The sequence below is a fragment of the Desmodus rotundus genome, chromosome 7 (genome assembly GCF_022682495.2).
Source record: "Desmodus rotundus isolate HL8 chromosome 7, HLdesRot8A.1, whole genome shotgun sequence".
Taxonomy (NCBI): domain Eukaryota; kingdom Metazoa; phylum Chordata; class Mammalia; order Chiroptera; family Phyllostomidae; genus Desmodus; species Desmodus rotundus.
This window is the reverse complement of record NC_071393.1, coordinates 5,010,901-5,036,936: the sequence shown is the minus strand read 5'-3', so window position 1 is coordinate 5,036,936 and position 26,036 is coordinate 5,010,901. Positions and strand designations below refer to the sequence as shown.

The 26,036-nt window shown below is 50.5% G+C and overlaps 2 protein-coding genes across 2 annotated transcripts in view; one reads left to right on the top strand and one right to left on the bottom strand.

Annotated features, from left to right (window-relative positions):
* PHETA1 (PH domain containing endocytic trafficking adaptor 1) overlaps positions 1-26,036 on the top strand; it is a 256,756-nt gene that overhangs the window by 71,910 nt on the left and 158,810 nt on the right. The gene's annotated exons all lie outside the window — the stretch shown is intronic.
* The window catches only part of CUX2 (cut like homeobox 2), a 221,020-nt gene that overhangs the window by 57,863 nt on the left and 137,121 nt on the right, over positions 1-26,036 (bottom strand). Inside the window, exon 3 of the mRNA XM_053928512.1 lies at positions 24,019-24,066. Within this exon, the coding sequence (XP_053784487.1) occupies positions 24,019-24,066 (48 nt within the window). The remainder of the gene's footprint in view (positions 1-24,018; positions 24,067-26,036) is intronic.

The window sequence follows — 26,036 nt, the reverse complement described above, 5'->3', positions numbered from 1 at the left end:
GGAGACCTGCACATGGCGAGGTTTGGCTAGATTCTCCAGAAGGCTCAACTCTTACTTTAAGAGTCTAGATGATAGATTACTTTTCCTTATAGTAACATTCTGATATTACTATATAGTGATATTCTGATTTAACTTGATTTCATACCAGGTAAAATGGGATAACATTTACCTTGTTTGGCTAATCTAAGGGTTGTTATTAATAATAATAATGACTACTACGCACTGACTGTGTCAGGCACAGTGCTAAGTGTTGGGCATGCAACAATTCATTTAACCCTCACAAAACTTTCGGGGAGGGGGGTTGTTACCACCTATTTAACAGACGAAAATACGAAGCACAGAAGGTGAGGGTCCTAGCGTGTTGGAGCTAGGACTCAGACCGAGCTTAGTTGAACTCCAAAGCCCACGCTTCTTGCCCCCACTTGGGACTGAGAGGTTTGTGGAAGGGGCTGGAATATCTGAAACAGCTGGAGAGGCTGGGCCGCCAGGAGATGGGCAGGGTGGGGGTGGGGTGGGCTGCGCTCTGCCTCAGGGCGAGTCCGTGCTCCGTCAGTGCGGAGCCCTCCAACCTCCTCTGCGCACCTGCGCTCACCCCTCAGTCAGCCCCTGATGAGCACAGCCTGTGCTGATGCCAACTTTTTATCTGGATGTCGTTTCAATTCCCCAGCCGGACTGGGAGCACCAGAGGCAGGGACTGGTATTTTAAAAAATGAAATAAAATAATGCATGCACAATGTTAACACAGTGCCTGCCACATCACAGAGGTCCAATAAATTAATTTTCTCGGTGGATATTTATTGAGCATCTCCTAAGGATGGGGCTCTTCTAGGCCCTAGGCCTTCAGTATTTCTAGAAGACCGGCCCAACACATGCCCTTGTGGAGCTGACACTCTACAGGCAGAGGCAGGCAATGAAGTCAATCACGGTAGAGGATGTGAGAAAGTGAGCAAGTGCAAGAGGAAAATAAAGCAGGGAGGAGGGCAGGCATCTGGGGCAGGGCGCCCGGTCGGGCCAGGGAAGGTGGGGTGGGGGGAGTTGTGCGGAGATCTGGGGAAGATCAGATTCCCCACAGAGAGAATAGCATGTGCAAAGGCCCTGGGGCAAAAGTATGTTTGGCTGGTTTGAGTGACAGAAAGGAGCCCACGAGTAGGAGAAGGTGAGTGAAGGGGAAGAAAAAGAGAGGGGTTCAGGGAGGCAAAGGGCAGGGGTGGGACCTTGTAGGCTGCTGTGAAGATTTGGAGGGGTTTTTTTTGAGGGGGATGAGGAGCCACAGGCAGGTTTAGAGCAGAGGAGGGACATGATCGGATATCCATTTTAACAGGCTGCCTCTGACTGTTGTGTGGAGAATGGGCTGGGGGCTGGGGTGGAAGCAGGGGAAACGGGGGAGGCAGCCACTGCAACAGTCCCAGTGAGCAAGGACCGCAGCTCAGGGCAGGGTGGTGGCTGTGGAGTTGGGAGAAGCGCCCAGGCTTCGGACCGATTCTGCATCCCAGGGGCTGAATTTGCTCCAGGGGAACACAGAGTGGATGTGGGGAAGGGTGAGAGGAAAAGGGGGGTCAAGGAGACGCCGTGGTCTGGGGTGCGAACATGTCTTCTCCCTCCGTCAGAGTCTGGGGCAGGGACAGGTCAGCAGTGGGCACTACATCCACACTGATCGAGTAAACAAATGAACGCACGCGCTAAGGAAGGCAGGGAAGAGGCTATATGAGCTAATCCTTCCGAACTACAAACTTAAACACAACCCCGCACGTAGAAGACAACAGAATGACAGCCTCCAAGTAGCCCCACCTGAGCTGCAACCGTGGAGGCTCTGTGGAGACCTCCTGCAAGTTCTCCAGTGGGGCACTCAGTGGGGCGGGGGCAAAGCCCCAGGATCTGCCCCAGAGGGCCGGGGCCTGTGTCTCTGGGAAGCCGACAGCAGGGTAGGAAACAGGAAGACTGGACCCGGGAGTGAGCAGACCCGGGTTCTGGTTTCAGCTGGGGCCTTGCATCCCTGTTTACCTTTGGGCAAGTCATACTCCCTTTCTGGGCCTCAGTTTCCCCATCTGTAAAGTGAAGGTGCTGGGCTTGAACCCCTTCCAATTCAGTTGTGCGATGACTAATCTCCCCAAGCAGACAGACACTCGCCTCCCCACACATCAATCCGCAGCCCACTGAGGTTTCGATCAAAGACAGCGCAGAGCCTTTCTCTCCTGTGCCTCCCGCTCCCCCAGCAGACCCACCCAGGCTGGGCCCGCTGGGGGTCTGCCGGGAGACCGTGAGCTGGGGGAGAAACACGCTGTGCGACTGTATTCTAATATTTGTAATTATTCCCAGGCTAAAAACGAGGCACGGAGCAAAGTGTTTTCAAATGTCGGCATTAATGAACACGTTTTATCCAACATAATACAGGCATTTCTGTCAGGCTCCCTGAGATCTTGTGAGCGACACCCCACACTGGGCTGGCTTTCACGGCTTGGAAGCAGCGCAAAAATGAAATGTCCCACGAGCGCAAGCTGGCAGGCCTGCTATTAGCAACAGTATAATCATCAATTACGTCCAATCACAAACTACTGATTTTATAATTATCAAACGAAGTTCTAACTTCTCACCTCCGCTCAGTGGCAACTAATATAATCTCTCAGTTCAAAAAGGAAGGTTCCCCCCCTTTCTCTCTTTCTTTTCCTTTTCCTCTTGTTTGTTCTCTCTCTCGCTCTCTTCTGGGAAAAAGAATTTCCAGGCCTCCATGTAAGACTGCATTTAAATTGCTTGTCACTCAAAACAAAGGCGAACCACTCATTTGTAATTCACCAGCCACCTGAACAGACTGCCTGTTTTCCTTTAAGCATCCATGCATTGAAGCACAAAGATCATTTTTCTATTGTTAAAATTGTATAAGCCAGGGCTTTTTTTAGCAGTGAATACACAATTTCCCTTCTCTTCCGAGGGCTCCCGGCATAAAAGGGACAGGAGGCTTTTTTAAATGCCTTACAAATAAATTTTGCTTTGGGGTATTTCAGAAAAATCAGCTACCAGCTCATGTAATGGGCCACAAAGCTATCAAGGCAATATACACAGCCGCAGGAGGGCAGGGGCAGAAGTTAGGTTTCCCGGCCTGCCCAGGGCATGGCCAGAGTATGAAACAGGAAGACTCGTTCTCACGGGTGCTGGAAGCATCCGTGTCCATTTTTCCCTTTTGGGGAGCTGCTGACACCACAGCTGTGGCTCCGTGCTGATTGGCATTTGCCAGCAGGCTATGAGAGCAGAAACAACCTAGGAATGGGTGCCCCGGCCTGGAACTTGCTGCTCCGGCCAGGGTGGGCTCCGGCTGTGTGTCTGACTTCCTGGCTACCGCCCTACAGAGGGACAAGCCACACAGATGGCCATGGAGCCCCTTCATGCAGCCAACTTCCCCATGGCTCAGCCGCTGAAGGCCAGGCCCCCTTTGACAACAGCTCAGTTTTTCTGCAAAACTGATTATGATCTTTACAGCTTCCATTTTTAATCTAGAGCTTTTTATAATTTACAAAGACCATCCACAGGAGTTAGTGCTTCTGAGCTTCCACGCACTCTGAGGGCTGGCCCTGGGCGGGGAGGGTCATGCTGAGAGGCCCCGAGAGGCTGACACAGCAGCTCAGAATCACACAGGAGGGGCTGAGGTAGGTTGTGAATGGTGTCTTTGGTCTCAGAGCCACCTATGTGGCAGGGAATTTGGGGCTGGGATTTGTGTGACTTCCCCCCTGAAGTGGAAGAGCAGCTTCCATTCTGGGTACATTAGAACAGACTCGAGTTCACCCCTGAAATGTCCCTTTCTTGTGTCTGAATACATTGTGCTTTCCTGAGTGGGAGAGGGAGGAAGGAACAGGGCTCCCGCTAGCCCACAGAAGTCATTCATAAGCCACAGCCGGTCTTCTCTCTGCAGTAGGACGCACAAGGATTCCTCATTTAAAACAACAGTGAAACCATTATGAATGATACTGTGATGGCGGATACATATTACACATTTGTCAGAACCCACAGAATGTACAGAACAAAGAATGTCCCCTCATGTAAATGATAGTCTTTAGTTAATAATAATGTATCAATATTGGTTCAGCAATTGTAACAAATGTACCAAAATGACAGACCTCAATAATAGGGTGCTGGGGGGGAAGGAAGAGGGAATACATGGGACTCTGTTTTTTCCTGCTCAAATTCTCTTTAAACCTAAAACAACTCTAAAAAAAATAGCCTATTAGTTAAAAAAGTTAAAGACAGTAGTGAGCATGTATAAAGCAGTTATTATGTTTCAGGTACTACTCTGAGCGCTTGTCACCAGAACTCATTTAATCCATACAACAGCCCTGTGAGGACAGTACCATCGCCTTCCTGATTTTACTAGTTGGGGAAAAAAGACATCAGAGAGGTAAAGTAATTCACCCAAAGTTACAGAGCAAGTGACAGAGCTAGGGTTCACACCCTGGGCTCCAGAACCTGTGCCCTTGGCAGTGACAGTGGGAGTATCCCTGGGTTGTCACCCAAAGCCTCCCCCTTCCCCATGGGATACCACCCTGTGTGGGCGTCCGATCTCGCTCATGGGTGTCACACTGTGCATCCGTCTAGGGGTGGTGAACGATGGACCCAGGGCCAGGTGCATCCCATGGACATATTTTCTTGGACCCTCTAGTGTTTTAAAAATATTTGAGCCATCAAAATTCATCAAGTTACATGCTTAAGATTTGCGCATTTTGCCGTATGTAAATTTGTACCTCCGTAAAGCACTGTGCGCATGAAAATATGTGCATATATATTGAGCCAACATTTAAAAACCAGAAGAGATCCAAATTGCTGGCTCTCTTAGAAAATCAGAGGATCTGGCCGCCTCCCTGAGCTCACATTCCACCGACACCCAACTGGAGCCCAAGCTCGGCCTCCTGCTGGGAGAGGCTGGGGTTCCCGGTGCACCCCAGGCCACCCAGGCCCCTGAAGCACAGGTGTGGGCCTGTCTAGGGCCCACAATAAGCTTTCTGTTTCTCTCTGGCCCACACCAACACCCTTTTCCCAGTGCTTTGTGGTCCCCCGGCTCTGCTCGAGTTCTATCAGCCCCCTACACCTTCCTTCCTTCAATGAGTGATTTCACAGGCCGGGTGAAAAACAGGAGTGATGACAAGGTGACTTGGACTGGTCTTACTTCTCGCTTCCAGGCAGCCCCACGTGGCTGGTGAACTGCCTTTCCAAACTGCCACACACAGAATGTGAGGCCCTGCAGACTCAGGTTCGTCTGGGCTTGGAGGGATGGGGCCATTAGAGCATCTGGGTGATTCCGTGCCTTCCTGGGTGATGAGAAACTTGTAGGCAAGGCTGAGAAAGGCCCAGCAGGGTCTGGCGCTCTGCATGTTCTGATGGGACTGGTGGAGCAAGGAAGGTGGGGCTGGAGGAAAGGAGTGAGTGAGTGGGTGAGGGGGAGGGGGAGACTATAGGAACACACGCAGCTGGGCGTTCAAGGAAGGGCCGGAAAGCACCCAGGCTTCAGAGTCAGGTTGGCATGACTGAGGTCTGGAACCTACATCCCTGGCTGTGTGACTTTGGGCAAGTCACTGAGCCTGCAGAGCCTCAGCTTGCTCAGCTGGAAAACAGGTTCAGGGACACGACGAGCTGCTCGGAGAATCAGATCAGGGAGGTGAGGCAGCTGGCCCAGTGTCCGAGTGGCCCGCACTTGATGGGGTGAATGAATGAGCATCCTTCCTTGACCTTCCTGTGCCTCCGTTTCTCCTGCTTGGGTGTCAGACACCAGCAATTAAAAGATATGTTTTGTTTACTGTTAAATATGAGGTGAGGTGGGCAAGCTATGAAAAAGGTTCTTGGGATTTCTGGGCAAAGGGTTCCCCGGCTGTTAGATGTCAGTGTTACCCAAGGGGGACGAGATAGGTAGGAGCCCCTGGACTACGAGGGCTGGAGTCAAATCACCAGAGTGTGGAGTGTGGGCAGGAAGTCAGTGATACTGAGAATCACCCCCTCCTGCCCTGGCAACCAGCACCCTCTGAACCACAGGGCTGCCAGCGGTCTGTGGCCAGGCCCAAATGACACCCGCTGCTCCCAGAGCCGGCTCAGTGACCCTGACCTGACCTCTGAGCTCTTGCTCTCCCATGCCCTATCAACCATGTGCTCTGGTGTCCTTGCCCCTAGAGGGAGGCCTGCAAGAAGGGTCCCAGGTTGCTGCAGTCTCCCCTCTTGAGGCATCCCCTAAGTTCTCCAAAATGCCAGCCCAGAAGAGTGGAGTTAAAAGAGCAAGCATGTCCTTTATGGAGAGGCGGCCACCCAAATGTCGTGCAAGCACCTCCCTGCCCAGGCTGTTAAATATAGCAGCGGTCTTTCTGGAGGTCTCTGTGGAGTGTGGCTCGAGACAGCCCCATGAGAGCCGCAGCCAGACATTGGGGGCACCGCTCTACCGCTACCTTCCCAGCCGTGGTTCTGGGCTATGGGCTCAGTATCCTGGGCTGGGCTGCAGGGTCCAGGGACCCAGGTTCCATTCTCAGTTCCCCCCCTTCATTGTGGCCTTAGGCAGCTACTGGCCTTCTCTGAAGATTATGATAAAGGTGAAAATTGAAACAGTAACAGTGAAAAGTGATATACATAAAAACTGCTTAGCGCACAGCCTGGCAAACAGACAATGTTTAATAGGTTTTGATTTTTACTATTACTAATTATTATCACCTTCAATGTACAAAGCACTATCCTGAAATGAAGAAACCATGGCCCCCGTCCATAAGTTCTAGAATAAGAAAAAGACCAAGAAAAAGGGCAGAAGGCAAGCAGTATTGGAGGAGGGAGAATAAAAGAGGGAGTGGTTTATCCTGCAGGCCACAGGCTAGAGAAGGGCTTCAAGGAGGAGGTGACCCTGGCTTGCAAAGGATGAGAAGAGGGTTGATCGGCAGAGGAGGGAGAGAAGGTGGCATGTGCCAAGGTGGGAGGTGAGAAACGGCCTGGTGTAATCAGACAACACTCACTGTCCCTCCAAGTTCAAGGCTGCAAACGTTGGGCCCATGGTCCAAGTCCTCACATGCACTTGGGTATTGTTTTTCCAGGTTTAAAAAATGTTCATTTCAAGCCAACATTTAAAAATCAGATTTTACATAAAAATTGAGATTTCTAGCCTGTCCAAAAAAACTGGAAGATGTGGCCACAGTGGACTCACATTCTTGCATAACAACAGCATCAACAACAAAAACAATGACAATAGAAAACGCCAAGTGACAGTGAGCCAGGCACCGTTCCAAGTGCTTCAGCACGGAGTCTAAAACAGTCCGCACGGAAGCCCCATGATGTGGGTGCAGTGATGTGCTGGTAAAGGCTTGACAACTGGTTATCAGACGAAAAAGAAAAGGCCCCGATTTGTCGTGTTTGCCAATTCCCACGGTGCAAGTACTCCCACCATGGCGATTTTCAGCTATCAATTGTCACTGACCAAGGAGTTTGCTGTATGAGCCTCTTCGGCACATGAGCGGTAGGTGCAGTTATCATCTCTGCTTCTCAGATGAGGAAACAGAGGCACAGAGAAGTCAAGAGACTTGCCCAAGGTCACATGGCTAGGAGAGTAGGTGGAGCAGGGATTTGGAGATGGGCAGCCCGACTTTGGAGTTTGCGCTCTCAGCCCCAACAATATGCCTCAAGATCAGACTGCTATCCCCTGCCCCAGCTGTGTGGAGGCCACTCCTCAGGCAGAACAGAGTCCCAGTTTGTCTCAGTCCCCACTGCTCCCTGTTGCCTCACCTGTGTCTGTGCTGCTCCTTCAGCTAACCTGCAGGGCCCCTGTGGGCCACTAAGCTTGCACCCCTGCTTTAGAATATGAAATGCCACCCTGGCCCCAACTTTCCCCCCTACTTCTGGGAACCCCACCACATACCTGGACACTAACAGAAGGCATTCTGGGTGGTGGAGAACCAGCTGCTTTCCCTCTGTCCCGACCCCATCTCAGCACGTGACACAAAATGTCAGCAAACCTTTTAGTTCAAGTGTTCCCTTCTTTTTTCTTATTCTCTCTTTGCCAGGAGTACAGCAACAATTTAATGAAAGCAATTTTTTGTTCCCCTCTTCCTCTCCTGCCACTCCATACAACAAAACTTGGAAATATGACTTATAGAGGAAAAAAGATCAAAACCAGCTCACCTTAGGCTGGAGATGGAAATGCCACCACATCCCGTATCCTCTGCTGGGAGAAGGCACTTCCATTTGTCAGAGGAGGGGCTTTGGGAGGGGATCCCCATTTTCTTTGCTCTTTCTCAGAGATAGGCAGCCATTGAGAAGCCCCCACAACCCCCATTCTCCCAGCAGAGAGCCCAGGATGGCAGCACATGAGGGAAAGGCATATGCTTGGTAAGAAATGTGGAAATCATCAAGCGTGAGTAGATTCATGTAAGTAATTTAATTACCTCGCACAGCTATGAAATCTCTTGGTTTCTGCTTCTATTATTAATGATGAATGTTAACTATCAGAGGACATTGGCGGAGGCTTCCTGATGTGCTGGGCGAGAGGGGTTAGGTGTTCCCCAGATGCCATACCTGGCTTCTCACTAATCAGGCTGGTCCCTGCTTCCAGCTGATCCCACCCCATCCTGGAATTAACTGGGAGGTGCGTTACACACCTTGTGATGGAAGTGCCCAGCACCACCTAGGAACAGGCCTGTGAGAAACATGGTGTCTGAATATGATCAAGCCTCTGGGTCCAACTGCCAGTGCATGGCATATACAAGGGACAGAGGAACAAGTAAACCAAGCCACAGGGATGCAATCAGCAAAGACTCAGCCGGAGGTGAGGCGACTTGCCCAAGGTTGCAAAGCTAGTGGTGGAGGTGGGATTTGAACCCAAGCTTATGAGCACAGCACACTCCTGAGACTGCGTGAGATGCCAAAAAAAGTACAGCTGGTCTTCCTGGAGAGTGGACAAGGAACCAGAACAGCTCAGATGCAAGGAGGCCGCTCCCGCCACGAGGGGAGAAGTCCTTGGTCTGCCCTCTTTCCAGGCAGGTTTTCTCAGCGTTTCCTCAACCAGTCCTAAGTTCAAGTTCCTGAGCTAACTAGCATCACTTGCTTATCTTGAGACCAGTGTCAGCCCCTGGTGTAGTCATTATCCCAGGAGTTTGAATTTAAGATTGTCTGACTTTGATCTGGTGGAGTGGTTAGCTTCAATGCCTGTGGGGTAAACCTGGGGGCTGAGAAAGCCATTATGGGGGCCACCCTCCACCTACCATGTGAAAAAGCTGGCCAGAGAGAGGGGATTCTTCTCCTTGCAGGGAAAGAGGCCTCCTTGCTTCTGGGCAGTTCTGGTTGCTTGTCCACCCTCTGGGAAGTGCAGACACACTTTCTTTAGTCTCTTCAACGGTCTCAGAAGAAAGCTGTGCTCAGGAGCTTGGATTCAAACCCCAGCTCCACTAGCTGTGGGACTTTGGGCAGGGCCTCAGTTTCTTCATCTGTAAAATGGGGGAATACCGGTGCTGCCCTCATAGGACGGCTATGAGGATTAAATGACACAGCTGTGCACCTGGCATACAATAGATGGCCCACAAATGTCAGCATAGCTAAATTATAATACATTCTTGTGTAGGCTAACTTGGGTGGATTTGTTTCTTGCACCTAAGAGTTTTTATTAAGATGAACCTCCAGCTGCCCTTGGCACCGACCCCTCCCAGTTGGAGGTAATGATGGGGTTGGGGTCTTCTTTTTTCCCCCACCAAGGCCGAAGACAGAGCCCAGCTGGAGAGAACATGGGCGGGGGTGCTGCATTGCTCCCGACAGCCCAGGCAGCCCGGGCAGTTGCTGTTCCCCTACCCACTCTTTGCAAAAAGCAACAGGCAAGGCAAACAGATGGCAGAGAGATGGTTTTTTCCTCCCCCTAAATAACAAGATGGGGGTGGGGTGGGGAAGGAAAGACGACTTCCACAGGCTAGGAGAGCAGAGAAATGGCCATTTTTGCTGATAAACTTGGCTTCAACACTGTCCCTGCGCCCAGGCATGTGATCGTGCCAGGGTGTGACGGGGAAGGGTCCTCCCTGCTATTGCCTGTCGATGTATCATTAATTTCTTTTTGTTTCCCACTACAGCGTACACCCGACTCAAGGTGAGAGAGCACAACGGGGCTGCGACTTCTCAGATTGATAGATTGCGTTTCTGCGCGGGGTCCGTTTCATGCTTGGTGACTTTGCAGCAAAGCAATTATCACTGTGGAATGCATAATGGCCTAATTAATAACTAATGTCAGGTTGGCCTCTGAGCCATGATTATACCTTAGCAAGCCAACTTTTTTTTCTTTTAAATATTCCACGAGAAAAGTATTATTATAACTGACTGGTTATATCGTCAAAGTGTCCCTACCCCGTGGACACAGGGTGTAGCAGTAATCATGAAAGCCTGGAGTGCAGAGAGGTGCTCCACCACCAACTGGCTGGACCTTGTTCGGTGTTTAAGCACTGCTGCGCTCGAGCGCCTGCGCCGAACAGAGCCACCTCTCCAGAAGCCAGTGGGATTCCTGTCCTATTTCTGTAAAGTCTAGGGCACTTAATAAATAATGATTAAGGGCAAGGACTCTGGAGCCAGGCTGACTAGGTTTAAATCTCGTCTCTGCAACTTACTAGCTGTGTGACCTTGGGCAAGTTACTTAATGTCTCTGTGCCTCATTCCTCTCATCTGTGATGCTGATAGTGACAACATTTACCTTCTAGGCTGGTCACGGGGATTAATGAGCTGGTGTCTGTAGAGTATTTAGAATGCTGTCTGGAACACAGCAAGAGCCATAGCAATGTTTGCCAAGATCACCATGTCAACATCCAGTTAATAAATATTTATTCAGCACCTATCGCGTGTCAGGCACCGTGGGCGCCCTGGGAACACAATGGCCTACAAAGTCTCCCTCTCTTTGCCACTCCTCAGGTCAGGGCACCCTCACTGCTGCGTACCTCAAGTGCTCCAAATCCTGGCTCCCGAGTCAGCCCCCTTCCTTCCCCCCACAGCTCCAGAGGGGTCTTTCTAGAACAGGCTTCTGGTCATGCTGTGCTCACATATAAAAAGACTTGTGGCACCTCCTCTGCCCATGAGACAAATCTCAGACTTACCGTGGTATTCAGGGCCCCCTGTCCTGCCCAAACATGTTTCCTGGCCTTGTCCTCGCCCCAACGCCCACACATCACAGCTCCAGGTAGGGTCAGTGACACAACTCACACTACCACCGATGGAAGACAGTCTTCATTTAAGCTTTCCATGTGCTGTGCTTTGGGCCAAGCACTCCACACACGACTATCTCATTTTATCCTCACGGAAACCCTGTACCATTTTATTGATGAGGAAACCTACTCAGAAAGAGGGGAAGTGACTTGTCCAAGATCACTGGGCTATTGATCAAACTGGAGCACGAATCGAGGTCTGCCTGACACCCAAGCCTGTGCTCTGTGTTCCCTCCTGCCCATGGCCTCCTCACCTGAGCTGGGACTTTACCTCCACCAGGAAGTCTTCTCTGATTTTCTTGCCTTTTTCTTAGTGGATAGTGGGTATGTGGGCTTCCAACGGGTGGCTTGGCCTCTTTGTTGGACAGAGCTAATTTCTTCTTTTAGCCAGTCCAGCACAGAGCAGGGCACACAGTAGGAGCGTTATAAAACCTGCCAAATTGTTAAAATCCTTCCTTGCTCTGGCTCTGCTGCTCCCTGGACTTGGTAGGCCCCTTGAACTCCATCTCCTGTTCACCTGTCCAACATGCGCCGACCCTACTGGGTAAGGGTCTGTGCTTCAGTGCTGCCCCCAATAGCTAATGAGGTGGATGCTTCACCCATCGGGGAATCTGCAGTGCAGCAGGCAGGTTCTGGGCTCACACGACCCTGGTTATCATTCCCTTCTTGGGCACACAAGATTAGGCTGTATTCCCAGCCTCCCTTGAAATTGGACATGGCCTCATAACTGTGTTCTGGCCAAGGGAATGTAGGCAGAAATGAGGTGGCCAATCTCCAGGGTTGGCCTTTGGGAAACTCCCATGAGACCCACGATATTTTCCTCTTTCCTCACATACTGACTAAATGAGGGGGACTCTGAGACAGAGCGAAGAGCAGAGGCAGAAAGTGGAAGAAGCCAGATCCCTGCATGACTGTGTGAAGCACAGCCCCCTCCCCCCATCAACCAGCATGGACTGTGATGAGTGAGAACTAAACCCCAGCTGTGTTTGGTGGTGTTGCTGCAGGAATGACCCTCTGGGACCACTGTAGACACACGCAGGTTGGAGTCCCAGCTCTTCCACTTCTTAGCTGTGTGATCTTGATGTCCCACCCTCTCCGAGTCTCAGTTTCCTCCTCACCTGAATGTGACTCGGGATACAGAAACCCCCTCCCGTCCCCTGGCCCCACTGCTTGCTTCAAGGCAGGGTCTCAGGGCAGGGCTTCTGCATAGCTCTGGGATATAGGACCTGGCTGATTTTAATCTTTACTTATCCCCATGAATATCTAGTTTTATGTATTTTAATTAAATGTTATTTTGTGTTTGTGCTGGGAATTTTATGACAGGGCTGGAGTTCATGAATCCCAGGGAGGAAATAAATAAGAGACCTTTGTCTGTGGCAGTGTGGGCTCCAGGGCCAGGAAGGAGGGGGGCGAAGGGGGTTTCAGAGGTGGTCTTTGAGGGTGGGGAGGCAATGGCATGCCAGGGTGGGCCTGGCGCAAGGTGATTCTGTGTTGGTAGGTGGGTCTGGGGGACTAGAGGCTGGCACAGGTGAGGATCTGGGGATTCCGGCCACCTCTCCTTGGTTTTCAGCCTTTGCAATGCCCACCTTCCCTTCTGCCTCAGGGCATTTGCATGCAACTCCCTGGCAAGCAATTCTGCCCTTCCTGTGGCTAGAAGGTTCCTCCTCTTGCTTCAATTCACAGGTCATTTCCTCCCGGAAGCCCTCCCTGATATCCCAGGATGCTCTCCTAGCCCCATGGGGCTCCGGGTCACGGTGCCTGTTGTAGATAGCAATCACGTATTTACTTGTTTGCGTTTCTGAATGACACCTGTCTTCCCTCAGACGGTCAGCTCAGGGAGGGAATGGACTTCGTCGCGTTTGCTCCTGTGCCTAGAACAGTGTCTGGCACACAAAAGATGCTCTGTAAATATTTACTGGTAAATGAATGACTAAGTCGATTCAGTCTGTCCCATTCCCTATACACGTAAAAGCAGGAGTTACCAAACTTTTCCTGTCAAAGGCCAGATAGTAAGTATTTTTGGCTTTGCAGGCCACACAGGCTCTGTTGCAACTTCTCAACTTCCCGTTGTGGTGGGAAAGCAGCCACAGGCAACACGTAAGTGAATGGGCATGGCTGTGTTCCAATAAAACTTCACTTTGGCCCGAGGGCCATAGTTTGGCTGATTCCTGTCCTAAAGCCTGCCATTTGTATCTCTGTTCTTATGGCTTAGAATTACTTCCAGCGGTATGCTGGGGCCCAGTCTGCAGCAGCTTGCAAAAGCCAATTGTTAGATTTTCAGGAATTTTGCACGCTGGTTGTTAAACACAGTCATTATTAAAAATTACCTCCTATAAACCTGAAATTATGATAAATAAATTATATTAAAAATAATGGTTCTACAACATGGATAAACCTTGAGGACGTTGTGCTGAGTGAAATTAGCCCGTCACAAAAAGACAACTGTGGTGTGGTTCCACTTCTGTGAAGGACTCAGAGGGGGCAAAAGCAGAGAGACAGGAAGCAGAACAGCGGCTGCGGGGGTGGGGAGTTTGTGTTCCATGGGCGCAGAGTTTCAGTCTGGTAAGACGAGAAAAGTTCTGGAGATGGGCGATGGTGTTATTGAGCAACAACGTGAATGTACCTAACGCCACACAACTGTGCACTTAACAGTGGCTAAGGTGGTAAGCTTTATGTTATGTGCATTTTTCCACAAAAGAAAAATTGAAAAAAAAAAAAGGAAAATACTCAATACTCATCACTTCCTAATTATCTGATTACATGTTACTCTTCTCTTTGCTTTGAGGATATGTACATCTATCGTCTGTCTGTAGGGTGGAAATGCTACAGATGCTACTACTGCACATTTCTTCTCAACTCCACACGGGCTGCGTGAAATTGCCACGGTGGGAGCACTTACACCATGACAATCGGCAGATGCTGCAAACAGCACCTCCCTCTCCCCAGCCAGTGGTTTGGCATTTACCAGCACCACTCATTGATGACGGGTGTCTGTCTGCTCCCCTATCAGATGGTGAGCTTCCAGGGCAGAGGGGCTCACCCATTAGAACACAGGTGGCAAACACAAGGCCCATGGGTTAAATCTGGCCCTCCACTTTGTTTTATCCGGCCCGGCACCTTGTTTCTACTCAGCAGCAGTGCCGAGCTCTCGCTTAACTATTACGGAGTAGTTACATTTATACAGTCCTAAAAATAAATTTGACCCTTTCAAGGCAACCTCGAGGCTGATGTGGCACCTGGTGAAAATGAGTTTGACACCCCTGCATTAGAAATACTAGCAGAAGCTTTTAAAATCCTGATGCCCAAGCCTCACATCAGACTAAGAATGTCAGACACTCTGGGGTGGGATGAGGTCTCAGTATTTTTTTTAAAGCCCTCAGGAGATTCCACTGGGCAGCCAGGGTTGAAAGCCGGCGGGCTTGTCTAAGGTAGAGGTTTCAAACCATAACGTGCACACAAATCACCCAAATCACCCAATCGCCAGGGGACTTTATCAAACTGCAGATTCTGATTCAGGAGACCTGTGGGGCAAGAGGGCATTTCTACTCAATTGTGACATAGATGCTGCTGGCCCATGGGCCACACTTTGGAACTCACCTTTGAGTTCCACTTTAGTTTGCAAATTCCTTTTACCTAGGTGATCATGTGGACTTTCCACTCCCCTGTCCCTGGGATAAACAAGGTGGGTATTACAAGAACCCATTTTACAGGCTAGGAGATTGAGGCTGGAGGTAAAGTGACTTGCCTAAGTCACTAGGGAGTATAGTGGGGCTTGGACCTGGGCTTTCTGAGACTCCAAATCCTGCTCCTTTGCTTTCACCAGCTGCCTGATCTGGGTCTAGGGATTATATGAATCCGAAATAGCATCGGGGCCCTTCCTTCTCCTGACTGTGTGACCCTAGGTGGGTTTCTTACCCGCTCTGGGCCTCACTCATGCCACTTAGGGCATGGGGAGGGTTTGGCCATGATACTGGATGTCTGAGGGCCTCTTGCAGGGCCCGCCTCACCCAGGACACCCACATCCAGGAAGGTTCCTTCTCCAGGGATGGCACCTAAGTTCAGGGATGGCACTTCAGGCTCCCCGCCTTGGCAAGCACCTGAGGGGGCCATGCAGTCTAAGCTAGGTCAAGGGGAAGGCAAGAATGGGGTCCTTCTGGGTACAACTGCGTTTTGCCTTGGAAGTATTCACTGCATCCATAATTAGTTACTGTACCATGGGATGACTTCACAATCATAATCACAATAATCAGGATAATTGTAGCCTCTGACACCGATCTACCTTTCTCTGAGCCAGATGTTGTTTTAAGCTTTTACCTCTATTACCTCATTTAATCCTCATATTCACCCTATAAGTCAGGGGCTATTATGAGTCCCATTTTCCACGTCAAGAAACCAAGGCACACAGAGGAAAATAACTTGCCTCAGTAGCAAAGCTGGGATCTGAACCCAGGCAGTCTGGCTTTAGACTGTGTCCCTAACCACTGCACATACTGCCTTTCAAATCTGAGTGTCTGTCCCTTGCTGTACGGTGAGCATCCCAGGGACAGGGCCATGTCTGTCCTGTTTCCTGCTGTATCCCCAGGGCCCTGCACAGGTCTGCACACAGTAGGTGCTCAACTATTTCTCAAACACGTGACTAAATAATAATGTTTACCACCTTAGCCTGGCACCATGCCTGGCACATAGTTGGTGCTCAATAAACAACTATGAATTAACAAATGCATAAGTGACTGCGTGAATGGCTATATGTCCCATGATAATGGCGTGGCTGCTGCACTAGCTTTTGCTTTTGCCATTCCCCCCACCCCCAACACCCAGGCAGACGTGAGTGCTAAGAGACGCTTGGCCGACGGCAGCACGAGATGGATGTGCTCCCTGCGGCCTCATCTCCCCACTGTGTGGCCCCGCCTGGCCTTCCATAATGCAGTCCATTAAAAGGCTTGTAAATTTTCATACACGAAAGCCAACCGTGGCGTCAGCATAGACTAATTGTTGTTAAATGTGCGGGAATGTTACCGCCACGCCGCTGGAACGATCATTCTTCCCAGCTCAGCCCATTCCTCTGCAGGCGGAAAGCTTACAACGTGCGCACAAGGCCAAAAAGCAATTCGTGTCAAAAAGATCAATAATATAAAAATAAAGCATGAGAATTCTAGTTAAAGGGAATGTCACATAAATATGTGCTTCACGTCCATGATTCCAAGATTAAAAAAATCAATCAATATCATTCTTTAGATGATGTTATTTCTAATGAGAAATACCCGGAACAACTGCAAATAACTGCTTAACTGGGGGGAAAAGCATTAATAATTTACTTTATAAGGCATATGATACCGAACGAAAGAGGATTGCTGCTGGTTCTTAATTTGGTTGTAACACGGCACGACAGGTTCAATGATGCTTTGGTGGGTTCTTAATATGAAATTCAGAAGGATGTTCAGCTCATTATAAGTTTTACCCCAAGCTGAGCAAGATGAAGCTAGAGGGGCAAGACTGAGTTAGGGGAGCCAAGAAGACTCACACCATCAACATTATTAAGTTATCAAAGAGGAGGTGTAAGGAGCGTGAGTGCGCATGGGCTGGCTGGAGGCAATAAGGAGGGGCAGAAGTCTTTCTCGCTGCCTCTGACTTAAGTTGCAAATGACACCCTGTTTACTGAGCACTTACTATATGCCAAGCCCTGGGCTGGGTGTGCAGACCAGGGTTCTAATCCCAGTTCCCTGTATGCATTGGGCTTCTCTGGAAGATTCCACCTAAAGAAGCTCAGCAAAGACATAGCTGAAAGGCACGGGTCTGGCTGAATGATGAGGTCATCCCCAGCCCTAACCACCGGCAAGTGTCCAGTTTAGGTCCTCAACCTAGAATCTAAATTTTCAGCTACTTCCGCACCCCCAGGTCCCTCAAGGGACCCCATTTAGCCCTCCAAGATGGAGTTCTTCCACCATCTCCTCTGCTGAGGAGCTGCGTGAGCTTAGGCAAGCCACTTGACCTACCTCTCAGACCCTGGTTTCTCACCTGTAAAAGAAGATACCAGCAGGACCTCCCTCGCCGTGTTGCTGAGAAGTGGTGGTGCGCAAGAGGCATCACTAAATGCTCCCTAAATGTTGCTGGCTGGCTGCCCAGCCTGAGTTCCCACTCACCACCACGTGCAGGGTGCTGAGTCTCAGTTACCTCAATGGAGAGAAGGATGAGAGCAGAAGCCTCCTCGTGGGGCTCTTGGGAGGAATGAATGTGACGAGGCAAGTCTCAGCTCATCTGCCAGGAATGCCGCCTGAAGTTCAAGGAGTGTCCACTACACACTGGGCTCTATTCTTGGGGTTTTCCAGTATCAACTCATTTAACTCTGACATCGACCCTATGAGGTAGACCCTATTATCTTCATTTAAAAGTTGCCAAGGGTGTTAACTAGACTCATTGTGCTGATCATTTTGCAACGTGTAATAATACTGAATCATTCTGTCATATACCTGAAACTAATATAATGTTAGATATGAATTAAACCTCACAAAAAGGGAGAGGGGAAGCCAGGGAAACTGAGACCCAGAGAAGTTAAGTGACTTGCACAGGATCACACAGCTGGGAAGTGGATGAGCGAGGAAGCAAGCCTGCCAATCTGGCTTCAGACCCCACGTCTGCCCCCACCACTCGTCTTCCCAGTGGGTCCCACTGGCCAGCGAGGCCACTTCCCCCCGGCCCTGTAGGCTGCTCAGGAATGCACATGTCTAACGTCTATTGTAGCCCCAAGGGGGCCCCATGTACAAAGCAATGGTTGCGCCAGTGCTGGGAGCAACAGAGAAGGGTAGTTTGGGGAAGCAAGAAAATGATGACATCAAAGAGCAAATGATATTAAATGGAAAGAAAGAAAGAAAAAAGCCCTGTAATTAAACTGTAGGAGTTCTGCAGGTAGATGCAAAACAAGAGGGGACCCAGGGCCCGGGCAGGGAGGGACATGCCCGTCTCAGGTGCCCTGGGCTGTGCAGATGCCCTCCACGCCTTTCTCAGGCAGCTCACTGCAGGACACGACCTGACTCCTTGGGACCTTGTCCTGGGTTCAGACCCCCTTCCCCACCCACAGCTGCCTGGGAGGGAAAGCCGGGGGTCTCAGTGTCAGGGCTGGGAGAGATGGTGGGGAGAAGACAACTCATCACTTCAGGCCCCAGGCAGTGAATGTGGGCTGTGAGAACAGGCTTAGGTGGGGCGTGAAGGTTCGACTGGGAGGCAGGAGGGGTAAAGCCTCCTCCTCTCCGTCATTTTTGAGAAGTCAGACCCCTCCCCATGCCATCGGATTAGCAGCAGAGGAAGTCTGTTAAGACCTTGTTCAGAGCGGTCTCTTCTCCACTCTAAGGTCTCCCATGGCTCCCACCCCATTCGGTGTCACAACCAGAGCACTTAACGGGGTCCCAAGGCCCTGAAAGACCTGGTGCCCCTCACCTTCAGAAGACGCATAAGGATGACTAACACCAAGTGTCATGGTGGCGGGGTCTGGGGGGCTCCAAGCCCAACCAGAGGCTTATGGGGGGTCAGGGAGAGCTTCCCCACTCCCTGAGTAGAGTTACTCAGGCAAGGGGACAGGGAGGGCAAGGAGAGCATCCCAGGCAGAGAGAACAGCGAGTGCAAACAGGTGTAGGTGTGGATGAGCTGGGCCCTCTGCTGGCTGAGGGGGGAGGTGGGAGGGGCCAGACAGGCAGCACTGGCCTTGGATTCCTGCCCTAAGGGCTTTCTCCATCCTACACCTAGCCCCCTGCACCTAAATTCTCGTGCCCCCTCTGATCTCCCCCTGCCTCAGGTGCACACCCAGCTCCTCCACAAACAGAACTTGTACTGAGTCTGCTCCTCACCCACTGTAGCCATTGGAGCTTGTCTCAGAGATGCGCCTGCTCCCATTAGAAGGAATGCGAAGGGAGAGAGACAAAAGCCTCAGAACGGTTGACATGCCCTCCCAGGGCCCAGGAGGGTTAACGCCAGGCCTGAAGCTGTAGAGGTTGTATGTGTGGGCACGGGTTTCTGCCGTAGGGACACTTGTCCCTCTCCCTCAGGAACGAGGAGGGGAGAAGGCTTCACTCTGCACAGAGATGGAGGACTAAGAACTTGGTGCTGGGGGAACATGTTTGGAGAAGGCTACAGGAGAGGGGCTGGGAACAAAGAAGAAAAGGGAGGGGGAGGTAGAAGCGAGGAGGAAGGGAGATTAGAGTAAGGGGAAATGGGAAGGAGAAGAAAGAACCTGTGTGCTGAAAAGGTGGGTGTTCTGGTGATTTACTGCTGTAAGCAACTTCCCTAGAGTACAGTGGCTCCGAATGACTTCATTTGACCTGTCTTTGGGTTGATTGGGCTGCAGTGACCTGGTGGCTCAGCTGGGTTTCGTGGCCAGCATGGCTCCTTGACTTGTGTCTGCCTCCTGGGTGCTCCTCTCTCACCCACCAGGGCCTCTCCCCATGGGCTGGGCTGCTTGCAGCAGGGGGGTCACACCTCTTATGGAAGGCTGCGCTGGAAGAGGCAGGATGTGGAGCTGCCAGGCCAGCTAAGGCCCCTGGTACTGGCGCAGTGTCACTTCCACCACATTCTGTTGGTTGGAGTGGACACAAGCCCAGATTCAAAGGATGGAGACACAGGCTCCATCTCTTGGTGGCAGAGGGCCATGACATAACGCAGATGTGCACGGACGGGAGCGCTCGTACAGCTGTCATGGGGACAGGTGTGAACGTGAAGCTCGGCAAACAAGCAGAACTTCTGGGAGGAAACCAACAGGCTCTTGACATCATTTCTAGAAGTCGTTTCAGTCACAGGGACTGAACCCCAGGAACACTCTTTGAAGGCAGGGATGGTGTCCCACCATCTGTGGACCTTCCACAGCTCTCACTTGAGCCTGGCACACAGTAGGTGTCCCATGAGTATTTGTTGAGAAGACCTGCGAGGTGCTAAGCAGAAGGGTGGCCCTTCTGGGAGGGCACAAAAGCTTGTCCTCCCATCACATGAAGAGGGGTCGAGTTGACAATAGGTTGTGATGTCCACCAGGCCCAGCATCTAGAATACCACCTGGTATGCAGGAGGGTCTCTATAAATGTTCGGTGAGTGAATAAATGAATGCATGGACTCAACTGATGATGAATACACCTCTTGGTAAGCAGTGTCTTGGCCTCCTCTAGAAGTTCCTAGAAGGCGGTCACACCACAAGAGTTCCCTCTGACCCTGAGAGGGCATGGAGAGAATGCTCAGCCCAGGCGACCAGACACACCCACCACAATGAGAACAAATGACTCACTGGCCACTTGAAAGAGAAGTTTCTTTGAAGCTCCTGCAATCCCATGAGCTGTCACAATGTACAGATGAGGAGACAGTGGCTCAGAGACATGAAGCCCCCTTGGCTGGCAAACTGCTGTGTTTGGATCAGGCCCAGGTGAGTGAGTCTGTTTCAGCTCAACCCAGAGGGCTTGCTAGCACTCAGCCTGTGGCCCTCACAGTGCAAGGAGAGGGAAAGAGAAAAAACTCCCCCAGCAGCGGCCCTGCCAACTTCCGGGCTGCGCCACTGCACGCGCTCCTCTGGAAAGTTTCACCTCTGGTTTAGCATAACAAAACTTTTAATTTAGATGTTTTCATCTCTCTCTCCAAGTAAAAATAAGTTTAAAATAATGACTGTAATAAATGAAGGTAATTAATTGTAGTTTGTTCCTTTACTGTCTAGTCAGCTTAATTTTACCTTTTCAACTAATAATGAGAAAATAATTTTTGCGCTAGGAGGGTTAATGATATGTAACTGCGAGAACTGCTAATTGCATGTTGCAATCCATCCATCAACAACCCCATCTGTGCGACTTGATTATGTTTGCTAAATTATTGCTTTGAATTATCTTTCATAAAGCAACTTTTGTAATTAGCGGGGCTTTCGTCTTGCTCTTTTCTCTGTGAGCAAGGATATTCAAACTTTGGCCATTTCAAGCTGTCTCCATTAAGCCACCTTCTTTGGCTGTCTTTGTTTCCCGGAGCAGGGGGAATCAAGGCTGGCCTGTAAGCAATCAAGGCGGAGAGGAAAAGCTTCCTTGATTCACAGCAGGGCAAATTCACTTCCTCTCCGCCCCCTTCCCACCAGCACACACACAGATTAAAAAAAATAAGTAAATACAAGGCCCATACTCACACGTACAGCATGAAACGATAAAAGGGATGCCCAGATTCTGTGTGCAGCATGGCGGGGAGAGTGAAATTGAGGGATGAACTTGAACGTGTTACATTTCAACAAGAGGCCCGCTCTGGGGAAGAAGGAATGCCCTGTGGCGTTTTATGGGCTAGTTTCTGAGACTAGGGAAGGGGTGGCCTCGGGGAATATTCCTGGGCGGTGATTAATGTGCACTGGGGAATCCTCAGCTCTGAGCCCAGGGCCTGGTAGATCGTGAGAGGGAAGTGGCATAAAGGATGAACCCTCATTAAAAAAATTAAAATGAAAATTTGGATTATGAACGGGTTGTGCATGTGCAGTTTGTTCTGGGTGAAGAAAACGCTTTTTATGAACAGCACCTTTCTTTAGCGGTGTGTCTCCCCTGAGGTGTGTGTGTGGGCTGGTGGGGGGGGGGGCGGTGGGGGGGGGCAGGCTGCTGCAATGGATTAGTCAATAGATCATGAGGAACACAGGGGTTTCAGGAATCAAACTCCAGACAAATGTAGTCTTTTTTGGTACATTAAAGGGACAATGGAAAGCCATCTTAAGAAAATTAATGAAGTTCTTTGAAGATCCCCAGCTATTACAACAGTGTCTATTCAATAAGCCAAATAGGTTTGGAAATGAGAATTCAGCTTGTCTCTCCTTTTGGTCCCACTAAGATTTTCTCTCCCCCAACACTGACTACCAGCTGTGTGCCAGACACCCTGTCAACTGCCTCTATTTAGTTCTTTAAATCCCTCCTGTTAGACACATTTGCCAGAGAAAGCCAGCTGGAGCCCAGAGAGGTTAAGAAACATCCCCCAGGCCACACAGCCACCATAAGCAGGAGGCCAGACATACATGCTATCTGCCTTTGCTTCCCACCACCCTGAACATGGGTCTTTTCTGGATCATCAATCAAACCTAAGGTTTAACTCTTTCTTTTAGTGAAAAAATGACATAAGTCATCGCTATTTCCTACAGGGACAGAAAGGTTCTTTCTTTTGGATAAAAAGCCTTAAGCACCCAAGAAAGAGGTGGAATCCAACCCTGATATAATGAAGGCTAAATAAGCCAATGTTGGAGGTCATTGGTAATAGGAATAAGCAATCAAGACTTCTAATATTCAAGGCAATTTTCTAAGCATTCCATGGGCATTACCTTAGTTCTTCCTCAATCACAACCATATGAAGTACGTATAATTATCATCTTATTTTACAGATTTTGAAACACAGGCACAGAGAGGTCAAGTAAGTTGCATAAGACCGAACAGCTAGTAACTGGCAGAGGCAGGATTTGAACCCAGGTTGACTCTGGAGTCTGTGCTCTTCATGCCAGGCATTACACGCAGCCCTTCCCCTGCATCGTATCTCAGTTCATTCTCAAAATAACATGAAAAAAAATCGGTAGTGTCTGTATGCCCATCTAACAGGGAGACCGAGGTTCTAAGTGGCTAAGAGAAGCTCCACCACACCCACCCATGCGATGGAACAACTGAAAAAGTAATGCTCTGTACAAAAAACTCAATGCCTGCCTCCGGGCTGAGCAGAGGGATCAGCTGCCGGAGAGGGCTCGTGTGCTGAGTGGCCCTCATGGGACCAGGAGCTGGCAGATGGGGACCTCTTTTTTACAAAAACACAAAGCCATGACAACACATTCCCAACATTATGAGTCTTCTTTCTGTTTTTCTTTTTCCTCCCTTCCAGCTCAGGCACCTCACAACCAAATGACTCAATGCTGAATGGCCCTATAAATAAATAAGCATATCAGTCAACTCGGTAATAAAACGAAGGGATGAAAAATATGGAAATCAGCGACATTTGTGTAAATCCAGTTACTGTTTACTTTAATATTGCCTTATACGCTTATGTAGTTCCAAAGAGACAGGGCTAAAATACTGTGGTGCTTGGCGGACAACAGACTTAAAATGCATCTCTGCCGGTGGGCACTGAGAAGGACCAGTCCTTCCAGGGCCCTGCCTGCATCCTGGGGAAGACGGGACGAGCCCGTGAGGGTGGGGCATGTGAGAAACGGCCTCTCCGGCCTCCGTGCGATTTCGCTGTTTTCCCAGCCTACCTCCTGCGCCAGCCAGACAAGTGGGCATTCTCAGAGTCTTGGCCACAAAATCAAACCAAGAGAAGTCGGGGAGGTCCAGCCCCATCTCAGGGCTCCAAGAAGGCAAGAGAAACTGGCCGAGGACAGCTCAACTGTTGCCAAATGAAGTGGGGCCCGATGGGTGGGAAGGAAAGAATGTGAACAACGCTGACCTTGTACTCAGAGGGTGGGTTAGTAGAGAGGATTTCGGAATAGGCAGGAAGGTGTTTGGATTTATCTGCAAGGCTGCCTTCTTCGAGAAGCAAAGCCAAGCGGAATGCTGGGGGAGAGCAAAGGTTAGCAAGTACAAGCCTCCAAAAATGAGAAAGTGGCCTGGAAGGTGAGGGGGCTTGTTCAAGGCCACGTATATCATACATAGCAGAGCTGGTGCAAGGCTGGGCAAAGTCTAGGAAGAGGGGGGATTTCTTGGGCTCGGACACAGGAATCCCGTCGAACCCAACAGAGAGCCCACACTTATCACAATACCACTGGCTGACCTAGAGGGAATGGGGTAGCGAAGTTCCTCCAAAGCTTCCAGAGGCTGCTGGACTCCTCTGACAACTCCAGGTGGGTTAGGAGATGGAACCTGGTTTGGGACATGCCAAGGGCCTTGAGTCTTACCTCAGCTTGGAAGCTTTTTAATACAGGAGCCACCATCTCTCTGATTTCCTGAAAAAGAGATCAGTGAAGAGCTCACCACAGTGCCAGGTGTGACAACCATGGCCCGATTGTAGCCCACTGTTGCCCCCTAGGTCAGCATTCCCCAAACGTGTCCCGTAGACCATGCACTCAGTGGCACCTTGAAGGGTTCCTCTTATATACACCTACACAGGGACACACACACACACAGGGGACCTATCAAGTCCAACACCAAGTTTCTTCCCTGCAGGACTTTTGGAGCCTGTGCTGTAACGCACACAGGGAACTTCTGGCAGAGGAACAGAGCAAGTAGCATTTCCCCAATGGATTTGATCATGGAATCCTCTTTGATGCGAAGGACCTGTGGGACTGGTGGTCCACTGTGGGTGTACTCTTTGGAGTAGACAGGTGCCCCCAATTCTCCACACCTGGGGTTATGTCACCAAAGTCCCTTCATGAAAACCTTCTGTCCCTTCAGTGTTGCTCAGGGGCTATCTCCGTCAGGTGGCCATCTCTGCTTCCCCACCCAGCACTTTAGCGATATCACACTGTGTTCGCCTTTCCTTCCTCACCAGAGCACAGGCTTTCTGGCACTTTGGCTGGGTCACCCCTCATGGCACCCAGCTCACAGGAAGGGCTCTGTAAAGGTCTGATGACCTCTATGACAACGGGCTGCCTTTGGAAGGGAGCCTCCTATTTCCAGAACCTAATTTCCTGCTTTGCACAAGTGACCTTGAGGTTCTAAGTTCCAAGGGCTCTCCTAGTAAACTCCCAGGAGTTCTCCCCAGTGTGCAAGAGAGAGGGTTTTAAAATCAAGTGTCCCAAGATCCCAACCCTAAATGCTCCAGTTCCCTGTGAGCCCCACTGGTGACTAGCCCAACCACCATCAGCCAGGGCCCAAAAGAAATGCGTACCCCACCCCCCGCCCTGGGAGAAGGAGCTGGAGGCACTTGAGAGCATGGGGAAGGAGATGGCAGCAGAGAGAAGCAGGAAGGAAAAGAGATGGGCCGAAGAATACCTATGCTCAGGTAAAGAATAAGGTTGTGTGGCTTCTGCCCTGGGGGAAAAAAATCCCTCTTTTGGGGTCTGGGCTCCCCTCCTCACTGACAGACCTGTCCCCTAGGGCTTCTCAGAGCCTTGGATGTACAGATGTGTGTTGGGCATCTTCAGAAGGGACACAGCAAGTGCGTGTGAACCTAGTGGGTTTGATCGCAAGAAACCACAGCAATGGAAAAGACAATGCAGGCCAAAGGCTGTGAGCCGAAGTGCCGTCAGACAGGGAAGTGGACATGAGGGAGGCAGGCCGGGAGGTCCCACGGCAAATTTCTGCAGGGAACACAAGCCTAATGTGGGCGGCAGTTGCTCAGCTCTGTGTGGTGACTGTCACGCGGGCATGGAGCCTCCAAGTGGCCAGATCTACTGAGTAGTCTCAAAGCTGCTGGAAATCCAGGTTATTGGGTAAAACCTCCTGAGATGCGAAACACTGGCAACTTACTGTAAAATGTGTGGAACAATAAAACACTTGGGCAGGACACCTCTGGTTCAGGTTTAGGACAGTCAGTGCCAGGAGGGACTCGGCATATGTCCCTCCCAGGAGGGAACCAACTCTCCAGTCCCCTGAATTTACAGACAGGGAGCCCAAGGCCCCACAGGGGGGGGCGGCTTGCTTGAAGTCCTGAGAGGCATGGCTGGAACCTGATGTGGGTCTACAGGTTCCCCAAAGAGGCTCCTTTCACAAGCGCATGCTCAAGTGAGTTTAGGGGATTCGAGTCTGAGTGAGGCTCCACGGGGAGGGGTTAGCAGGACTCCCGGCCAGTGCACTGTCTGCTTAAGCCCTCGGGGGAGATGAGCAAAGGCACCAGTAGGCCGTGAGCTGGGCACCAGCCAGATGATGTTCTTAAGTAAAGCCTTAGCATGACTTTGCCCATCAGGAGCAACTAGCTCCAAAAATGAAAATTTTCAGAGGCACGACTATAATAGGAATGGAAACTTATTCCTCC